The sequence below is a fragment of the Asparagus officinalis genome, chromosome 4, assembly GCF_001876935.1.
Source record: "Asparagus officinalis chromosome 4, Aspof.V1, whole genome shotgun sequence".
NCBI classification, from domain to species: domain Eukaryota; kingdom Viridiplantae; phylum Streptophyta; class Magnoliopsida; order Asparagales; family Asparagaceae; genus Asparagus; species Asparagus officinalis.
In genome coordinates this window covers 127,979,796-127,990,538 of record NC_033797.1, presented here as the reverse complement: position 1 = coordinate 127,990,538, position 10,743 = coordinate 127,979,796, and the positions used below count along the sequence as shown (strand labels likewise).

At 38.9% G+C, this 10,743-nt stretch overlaps 1 protein-coding gene across 1 annotated transcript; it reads right to left on the bottom strand.

Moving 5' to 3' along the window:
* On the bottom strand, positions 4,255–4,988 carry LOC109839274 (leucine-rich repeat receptor protein kinase MSP1-like). Its single transcript, XM_020407703.1, has 2 exons — positions 4,647–4,988; positions 4,255–4,461 (listed from the first exon to the last, which is right to left on the bottom strand). The coding sequence occupies exons 1-2, from the start codon at positions 4,986–4,988 to the stop codon at positions 4,255–4,257; spliced, it is 549 nt and encodes a 182-aa protein (XP_020263292.1).

Genomic DNA, 10,743 nt, shown 5'->3' with positions numbered 1-10,743 from the left:
CTTTCATTGCACTAATTACAATCGGAAAGGTCATTTACATAATTTTTGTTTTGACCGTGTTCGTGCACCATATGTGCCCAAGAGGGATCATAACCCTAGGGCTTTGAGCTTAAATGATAGGGGTCATGTCCCTAAATCTTTTGGTACCAAGAGTTCTTGGGTACCAAAACAAATTTAAACTTTAAACCAATAATTTTAGTGTTCATACTTTTTCCTTTCTTGGTTTTAAAATTATGTCTTAAAATATTTTGATTATGAAAATAAATTTATAATTGATAAAATCTTTTGTTTTCATGATTATTTGTTTTGTTTTGATGAGAGGTTTGTACTTATATAACCCTCCGGGTTTATTGGATGTTTATTCCCAAATCAAGTTTACCGGATGCTAAAATGATTATATGGGTTGGAACAAGCTCAAGAGCTTGATATAATTGTTGCCTCTCTTAAAAATTGTGTTTTGATTTGTTGCTTTTGAATTCATTATAATTCACTTATATGATGATATTTATGTGTTTGTGCTAATAGATCATCTATTCGTGCTTTATAATGTATTCTATGAGTGGTTTGATCAAGTTATGTAAAGAAAAAATTTTCTTTATTGATCAAACATTGTTTTTGAATATAAACTTTGATTTATGAATTCTTTTGGTTGATTTGTTTTCATTTGAAAACTTTTTGCATGATTCTCATGTTCCTCTTCTTTTGATTTCATAAATCTATTCTTTTATATGGTTTTTATATTTTTTGTGTTAATGAGACACTAATTTCATATTGACATATTTATGTGTGTTCTCATTATCTTCATGTATGTGAGTAAATTTTTAGCATATTCATGTATGCTTGCTCACATATGTTTTGCCATGATCTTCATCGCATATATTCTATATGGCTTTTTGATAGGGGGAGCAATCCCTATACTTGTTTGATACTCACCTATGCTTATTGATAGGGGGAGCTTTCGCTCTCTTAATTCTTTTGTCCCCTTTTTGATGTTGTCAAAGGGGGAGAAATATTGTGAGTATATTCCTTCTTGTTTATATGCATGTGAATTATAATAATTTATATATTCATTTCCTTTCATGCATATATCCTTTTTGTAAATTGTTTGTTATACTTGCTTCATACTCACCCATGCTTATTTGTAGGGGGAGCTTTCGCTCTCTTAATTCTTTTGTCCCCTTTTTGATGTTGTCAAAGGGGGAGAAATATTATGAGTATATAATTCCTTGTTTATATGCATGTGTATAATCTTGTATGTGTTCATTTCCTTCATGCATATATTCTTTTTTGTAAATTGTTTGTCATCATCAAAAAGGGGGAGATTGTTGGCCTCTTTGTTTTGATGATGTTTAACAAACAATTTACTACTAATGTTGTTTGTCTAGTGTTTGTACATTCTTATGTATTGTAGACAAACAACGCAGTTGGAGGATGGATGGAATAGAGCTTCAACGATCATATCCAAAGGAGGTTGGCGGAATGTCGGTGAAGCCTTGCTATTCAAAGTTCAAGATCCAAGTTCAAGCTTCATCCGCGAGATTACCAAGTCAAGCTTATTGAAGATCAAGATCATTGCTTGGGTAATTTAGTTTAGGAATTTATATTATGTGTGTTAGTACTTTAAGCTCAATCATATACACACATACACGTTTTGGTTTTTGTATATATATAGTTATATATATACATATATGTTTTGGTTTGATAGTTTTCAAGTTTTACTATGAAACAATTGAATATAATTAGAAAACATATTTTTGTTTCATACTCATATGCATATATATGATTTCATCAATATCAATTTTAGTTAGTTAAATGAAATCATGTTTTAGTGCATTATATGTGTATTTTGATAAAATACTACATTCATTGTTTATAGACTTCATAACAATAGTTTACATCTTTCTTCAAGTCTATAAAATCATTTTGTAAAGTTTTAAAAGTTGGTTTAGCCAAAATGTCAAAATTCACATGTTTACATTTTCGTGTTTTGGACTATCTTGCAAAATGATGATATTTTTCATGTGGGAAGTCCTTTTTTGAAACCAGTCATTGTAGCATGTTTATTATCATGTCTACAATCACTCCCCAAAGTTTTACAATTTTTAGAATTTATTTGTTATTTTTAAACAGCATTTTAAAATCAGCAAAACAGTTTTTGAATATGTCAGTTTTCGGTCGACCGAACCGGTCGACCGAACCTGAGTTCTCGTGCTCACTGTGCGACAGAGAGTCTGTTGGTCGACCGGTCCGGTCGACCGAAAGCTCCATCGGTCGACCACACCGGTCGACCGACGAAGTCTCTGCTTGTTTCTTTGTTTTTCAGACCTGCTCGCGGTCGACCGAATTTTCCGTCGGTCGACCGAATTCTTTCTTTCGGTCAACCGAACGTTCTGTCGGTCGACCGCCAATAGATCCGTTAGACACTAACGGCTATTTTTCTGAGCTGTCTTCTGGGGACTTTTTTGTCATTTGTTTTGGGGTTTTTGGCCGAGCTTTTTAGAGGGTATAAATACCCCATTGCTGATCTTTTTGTCTAGTGAAATAACAAGAGAATGGTTTAAAAGATTTTAACAAGGGTTTAAACTTGTTTAGTGTTTGTTTAAGTTTGTTTTAAGAAGCTTTTAAGCATTTGAGTATCTCATCCATAATTGAGAACAATCAATTATTGTATTGAGCCTTATTGAGATTCACTTTGTAATACACTTGTACACCGAGTGAGGAGTGTGTGGTGAGAGTCGGGGATCGTCCCAAGAGGAGTGGTGTCGGTTGACGTGCCTAGAGAGAGGTTGTAAACCGAGCACTTGAGGGAGACACGGTAGGTCCAACACTTAGTGGGTGTAGAGTGTGATTGCATAGTATTTGTTGTGTGAGAGTTTTCGGTGAACTTGTAAACCGAGTGTGTAGAAGAAGTTCCGGCTTCCAAACTGGATTGTGTTAGTGGATTTTTCCCCGGGAGTGGGGAGCGGAGACGTAGGACGGAAGGTCCTAACTCCGTGATCATCTTTGTGTGTTTGTGGTTGTCTTGGCGTCTCACTTGTGCTTATTGTTCATATCATTCTTGTCGCCGTTATCTATTGTTCACATTGTCCACTATCTTGTTTATCTCATTTATGTTTATATCACCCTTAGTTTATATATCCTTGCATATATATTTCATCATATAGGATATATCACTTTGTATATATTGCATATTCTTACACATAACTCTTTGTATATCTATCTTGCAAGAATATATTTGTTAATTAGTTTTAATTGGCATAAAATCGGATCCCCCCCCCCCCCCCTCTAGGGTCTAACAATAAGGGCATCATATTTCTTCTAGTAACTTTCCCCAAGAGTTGACAGCGGTTATATGTTTTACAAAACTCAAATGAATCTTTGAAAAGAGTGGGCTAGTATAACCCGGACTGAAGAATTTTTTCAGCTATTTTTCTTAGGCCAAAGTGGCCCCCGCATGCTTGCTCATGATAGAAGGATAGAACACTCCTAGTTTCTTCAGTGGGAACACACCTCCTAAAGATCTGATCAGGATAGTATTTGAATAGATATGGATCATCCCAGTAAAGGTATTTCACCTGGGAAAGGAAACGAGATCTATCCTGTTTGGACCAATGAGAAGGGATCTGTTTCATGACCAAGTAATTGGACCAATGAGAAGGGATCTGTTTCATGACCAAGTAATTCACAATATCAGCAAACCATGGAACATATTGGATTTGGAGGAGTTGTTCATCTGGGAAATGTTCGTTGATAGGGACGGTTGATGTTGGTGCATTTGGAAGTCTAGAGAGGTGATCAGCTACAGGGTTTTCTGCTCCTCTTCTATCAAGAATCTGAATGTCAAACTCTTGAAGTAGGAGAGTCCATCTAATGAGTCGTGCCTTTACATCTTTTATGGTCAAAAGATACTTAAGTACGGCATGATCTGTGAAAACTTTGGTCAAAGACCCGATGACATAAGACCTGAATTTTTCTAAGGCAAAGACTACGGCAAAATGGCCAGATTAGTATATTTTCTCAAGGCTTGATGACAAGTTGGTATATTTTCTTTTAGTTTTGTCTGATTAGTATATTTTCTCAACTCCGGCGCCATATAGGCCTTAAATTTGACCGGAGTTACTGTTCCGGCCAGTGCTGATGGGATTTTTTGTATAAAACCCCCTCTCATCAAATACAGTCACTGGTAAGTTTGATTTTTTGCATAAAACCCCCCCTCTTCCTCATCCTCCTCATCCTCTCCCTCCTCCTCCCTCCTCATCCCTCTTCCCGATCCCCTCCATCTTCTCCTCCCCCTCCCTCCTCTCCTCCTCCTCCTCCTTCGGCCCTCTCCACCTCCACCCATTCTCTGTCGCTGCCTCCCTCTCTCTCCTCCCCTCCCTCCAAATCCCTCCGCCTCTCCCCTCCTCCTCCGTCCTCGCTGTCGTCAACTCCTTCCACCGTGGATTCCCCAATGCAGCTAATCTATTTCCATGGAGTGACAAATTGGTCAGGTTCCTTAGTTTTCCAATAGAATTTGGCCACCAAACTTGTTATTGCCCAAGAATTTGGCCACCAAGCTTGTTATTTCGTAGGAAAATTTCAAGAATAGTGTGCTCAATGCTCCCAGTGAAGCCATTTGGTCCCAGCCAAAGTAACTAAAGGCTTGCCAAATTGCCAATTTCTGAAGGTAAGATTCTTGTCAAGCTATTGGTAGATAAATCAAGTGTTAAAAGATTCTGCAGATTTCCAATGCCAGGAAAGATCGATCCAGTGAACCCATTTTGGCTGATATTCAAATGCTGAAGCCTTGTGAGATTTCCAAGGTTGGGAGGTAAAGCTCCAGAGAATGAATTACTACTCAAGTCGAGAAATTCTAGGTTCTGAAGATTTCCAATGTTCGGTGATAGACTTCCAGAAAAGGAATTTGCTTTCACAGAAAGCTTTACAAGACCTTGAAGCCGGCAAATAAATGGAGTCAAGCTTTCATAGAAGGAATTGTTGTCCAACATTAGTTCCCTAAGCATTTTCAGATTGGCAATCCACGGTGGAAGAGCTCCTGAGAGTTGATTTGTACTTAAGTCTAGTTTTTGTAGGTCTTTTAACTTGCTGATTGATTCTGGAAGTTGACCAGAGAGTTGACAATTGCTGAAGTTGAGGAGCTTTAGAGATCTAAATTCCCCAATGCAGCTTGGAATAGAGAGGCGGAGGTGGTTGCTGAAGTTGAGGAGCTTTAGAGATCTAAATTCCCCAATGCAGCTTGGAATAGAGAGGCGGAGGTGGGAGGGCCGAGGGAGGAGGAGGAGAGGAGGGAGGGGGAGGAGAAGATGGAGGGGATCGGGAAGAGGGATGAGGGAGAGGGGGAGGTTGAAGAGGAGGAGGAGAGAGAGAGAGGGTTAGGAGCAAGAAACTGTATTTAATGTGGGGTTTTATGTAAAAAATCCCATCAGCACTGGTCAGAACAGTAACTCCGGTCAAATTTAAGGCCTATATAGCGCCGGAGTTGAGAAAATATACCAATCTGACAAAATTAAAAGAAAATATACCAACTTATCACCAAGACTCGAAAAAATATACCAATTTGGCCATTTTGCCTAAAGACTACAGTTAAAAACTCTTTCTCAGTGACAGAATAATTTTGTTGGGCATCATTCAGAGTTCTATTAGCGTAGTAGATCACATGTGGTTTTACCGTCAATCTATTATCCTAAGACAGCACTAACTGCAGAATCAGATGCATCGCAGATCAGTTCGAATGGTAAGATCCAGTCTGGTGCATGAATGATAGGAGTTATGGTTATCTCCTTTTTCAGATATTCAAAATCTTTGAGGCACTCGGGAGAGAAAACAAATAATGTATCCTTGGCTAAAAGATTGGTCTAGGGTCTAGCCATTTTGCTGAAATCCTTGATGAAACGTCGATAAAAACTAGCATGACCAAGAAATGATCTAATATGTTTAACAGTTTTGGGAGGAGGAATGTTAGAAATGAGATCTACCTTGGCCTTGTCTTCGATCCCTCTGTTAGAAACTACATGTCCTAAGATAATACCATGTTTGACCATGAAATGACATTTTTCCCAATTGAGAGTTAGATTTTTCTCCCTACACCGTGCTAGAACTAGTTTGAAATGATGTAAACACTCAAAAAATGTGTCACCGAAAATGGAAAACTCGTCTATGAAAATTTTTAGAAATCTCTCTACCATGTCAGAAAAATACTGATCATGCAACGTTGGAATATTGCAGGTGTATTACACAGCCCAAAAGGCATACGTTGGTATGTGAAAGTTTCATATGGACAAGTGAATGTGGTTTTCTCCTGATCTTCTGGAGCGATAGGGATTTGATTATGTAGGGTGAATATTTGATTTCCCGAAAACAGGGAGTGTTTGTTTGTATTTATAAGAAAGCTTATTACAAACTAACGAATCAAATGATTACAACAGAAGCAGAGGGAAAGCCCTCTTTGTTTTGTGTGGGGACTTTAGGTGGCTATAGGACGCTTCGCTCGATGCTCGTGTCGAGTCTGCTTCCCTTGGACCGTTCGATTGAGGTTGCTGGAGAGCTTCAGTGCGCAGTAGAAACTCAGGGCAATAGAGTTCGATTCTGCTTAGTTCATCGGCGATCGGAGCTCGGAACTAAACAGTGATGCTGCAATGCAAAGGCTATGCAGAAAGCTTGGTCTCAACTCTTTTCTCTCAGTTTTGCGACCTCTCTTCCAGTGTGCTAGAAGGGGCTTTTAAATGGAAGAAGGACAGCTTGACTTCTCCTTGAATTATGGGATGTGACCACATCCTCTTCAGAGACGTCTCGCTGTTCCTCGATACCATGAATGGTCATTCCGGGGATTGTGCTTTATGTCCTGTCACCTACGATGGGAAGGCCCATTCTGGTATGTGAGGCAACGAACGACTGCTATCCGAGTGGATTTGACCAGCATTAATGAACCGCATTTATGAGTTCGCAGATCGATGAAGTGTCTGTCCGATCACTCGTACTGTGCGTGACCGCCCGGCGTGCTTTGAGCACGGTGCTTTCTCCTTTCCGGTCAGTAGAGGCGGTGAAGTAGGTGTACAGTACTCGAGTGGGTCTAGCCAGCTTGCCGAGTGCCGGCGGATCCAGCTCTTGGCTCAGACAGCCGAGGTGAGTCGCATTTATGAATGCTCAGGTTGACTCGACACCTGTCCAGACCTTCGTGCTGTGCGTACTGTGAGCGGCCGTTTTGACGGTCTTGGGGTACTGTGCTCTCTCCCTTTGGGTCGAGAGGGATGGGAAGGTCCATCTCAGCACGTGGGGTAGTGGATACCCAGCTGTACTGACGGTCTTGAGATTGCTGGCGGATTCGGGCAGGCGAGTTGAGTGAAAGGCGAACTTCCGCCATCCTGATCGATCTTAACTCGTGCTGGCGAGCCGACTGTAAAGCGAACCTAGAATCGAGCATATGTGACGTCTATGAAATTTAGGCCCGCGCCAGAGAACCGAGCGTGCGAGCTCTTCTCGCAGGCGAATTTCCTGTAAGCCTATAGAGGTATTTTTTACCGTCTATAGATTATAACCTGAATATCCATCCATGAAACAATAGAACTCGTGTCCTGCTAAGCGCTCTAACATTTGGTCAATGAAGGGAAGAGGGAAGTGATTTTTCCGAGTGACTAAGTTGGGTTTTTGGTAGTCAATGCAAACTCGCTATCCAGTTTGGATGTGAGTGGGAATCAGCTCGTTAGCCTCATTTTGGATCACGGTGATCCCAGATTTCTTTGGGACAACTTGGACCGGACTTACCCATGAACTATCAGAAATGGAATAAATGATCCTATGATCAAGATATTTTAGAATGTCTTTCCTAATAGCTTCTTTCATCACCGGGTTCAACCTACATTGAGGACCTCTAGAAGGTTTGGCATCATCTATTAAATGGATTCGGTGTTGAACAATGGTTGAACTAATCCCCTTGATATCAGCCATAGTCCATCCAATGGCTTCCATATTCTCTTTTAAAACATCTAAGAGAGCTTCTTTTTGACTGAAAGTTAAGTCAGAAGAAATGATGACTAGTAATGTTTCGTTCTCCCCTAAGTAGGCATACTCTAGATTTTCAGGTAAAGGTTTGAGCTTTAACTTAGGGGGTTCCTCAACAGATGGGCGAAGTTGGACTTGGGGTTCTGTCTCTAAAGGTTCTTGCTGCCAGCCAATTGTAGATATATGATTGACCAACGAATCTAACCCTAATTCGTCATCAAAAGACTCCTCAAAAATTAAGTCAGAAATACATGAATCTGACTCACACTCTCCCTCTTGTTGCTCACTGGATATTCCTTGGATGAAGTTCACTTCCATGGGTTGATCAGATGGATCACTAGGCTACTTCCCTAAGTTGAAAATATTAAGGTCAACAGTTATGTTCCCAAAAGATAGTTTCATTTGACCGGTCCTACAATTAATCAAAGCATTTGAGGTGGCTAAGAATGGTCTTCCTAGAATGACTGGGATTTGACTTTTGAGATTTAAAACGGGCTGCGTTTCCAAGATAATAAAATCAATAGGAAAATGAACTCTCTAACTTTGATCAAAACATCCTCTACCTCTCCGTTAGGAATCTTCACGAATCTATCAGGTAATTGTAGGGTGCATTGTGTGGGTTTAAGTTCTTCTACACCTAGCTGTTAATAGACTGGATAAGGAAGGAGGTTTACGCTGGCTCCCAAGTCTAGAAGTACTTTATCAAAGTAAGTATTTCCTATGATGCATGGAATTATGGGACAACCAGGGTCCTTATATTTCAGAGGAATGAGTTTAGAAAATATTTCATTGAAGTTGGCAGCTAAAAAAGACTTTCTTGGGGACATTGGTGGTTCTTTTCTTAGTGCACAAGTCTTTTAAGAACTTTGCATAAGAGGGAATTTGTTCAATTGCGTCTAAGAGAGGGATGTTGATCTTGACTTGTTTAAAAGTTTCTAGGATTTTCTCAACCTGTGGGGAGTTTTTCCTATGTTTGAGTCTGTCTGAAAAGAGGGTAATATGCATATACCTATCTAGATTAGGCTCACTCTAGTGTTCAACTTTTTGGTCATCGGAAGGAGTCACTTCATCAGAAGGAGTGTGTTGGATGGGAGAAGGAGTTTGATTTGGTGGCATTCGAACTTGGTTATCTATCTGCTTTCCTGATCATAAGGTGTGGACTGCAACCAGAATGGCTCCCCCGTGACAATTTTAAAATTTTGAATGTTGTATCTAAGCTTAACTGTTTTATTGATTGGGAAAATTTTCTTGAGAAAAGCGGTGACAAATTCATCCCAAGTGGAGATGGAATTTGTAGGCAAGCTATACAACCATTTTTTTGCCTTGTCCTTGAGAGAAAATGGAATAAATCTGAGTTTGACTGCATCTTCAGTTAATTATTGAATTTTAATCATAAGACACACTTCCTCAAATTCGAAGATAAAAATATAAGCATCTTCAGTTTTATTTCCTAAATATTTCAGAAGCATGTTTATGTAGTACGGTCGAAGCTCAAAGTTAGTTCCGTTTGCCTCGGGGAGCTTAATGCACGAAGGGATTGCATTCCTAGTAGGATAGCACATATCTTGGAGAACCGGTGGATTAGCCATTTCGACAATTGGTTCAAAACGAATTAAGCGATTTGTATTATCCCTAATCCACGTTTACATACACCGAACAAATTCTTTTTATATTTTTTTTTCAAAAGAAAAATCAAAAGTTAGTTTTTTTTTGTTATGAGAAGAAAAAGGAGAAACCTAACTAAAATAAATTAAAAACAACCAATTTTCAATCATTCTAACTCCAGGGTTAAGCCTATCTCAGCTAGACCAGCTCCTAACCAAAAATTCCTTAAGTGAAAAGATCAAAGTTTTACTCAGTCAGTTAGCCATATAAGTATAGTACTAGAGGGTGATCAAAGATCAATTAAGTACCTCGTTCCTTACGGAGCGTCTTACGCAACCCCTAAACCTACCTTAGACACCAACTTATCCAAGAAAACTTGAACTGGTTCACTTAGGGATTCCTTGTTCTTTAATGAGCTCGGATCCTTACGGGCCAACGTCTAATGAGTTTTAAAAAGGTTTGGGTTTGTGTAGTGAGAAATTAATAATTTTTGGGCTAAGGAAAGGGTGATGAAATCCCTCACCTTATCTTGATTAGGGGGTTTTGCCCTTACAAATATTTTCAAGTGTGTTCCAAATCAAGATGCACAAATCACTTTGGAGAATTCCTATTATTATATGCAATGCAACCCTAGAAATTAAAAGCAACTAAAAAAGGATGGAAAAAATTCTTCTCTTTTTTATTATGGTCAACAAAAAAAATCTTTTTTTTTAATTTTAGGTTCTAATTGTCTCTAATTGTAGAGAGCTAACAAAAAGGGTGAAATTAAAAATACTAGAAAGAAGAGTTACTAAAAGCAAATCTTCAATTCCTCGATCTCAAATCCATAATCTTTAAGCTCCAAGCGGTTCCTTCATAAGAAAATACACAAGTTAAAGAATCAAAATAATTAAAATCCTACTTAAACACCATTCCCCGGCAACGGCGCCAAAAACTTGATGGAACAAAAACATGTACCAAATGTTACAAGTGCACAACCAATCAAGTTATAGTATAAAAAGTTATCGATCCCACGAGGAAGGTATTTGCAAGAAATAATTAGATTCAGTTATTATGTTGTGTGCGATAATTAGGAGTAGTTAGAAACAAGTAAATGAAAAGGAGACGTTTGTTTGTTTGGAGGGTTGATTGTGTGTTGTA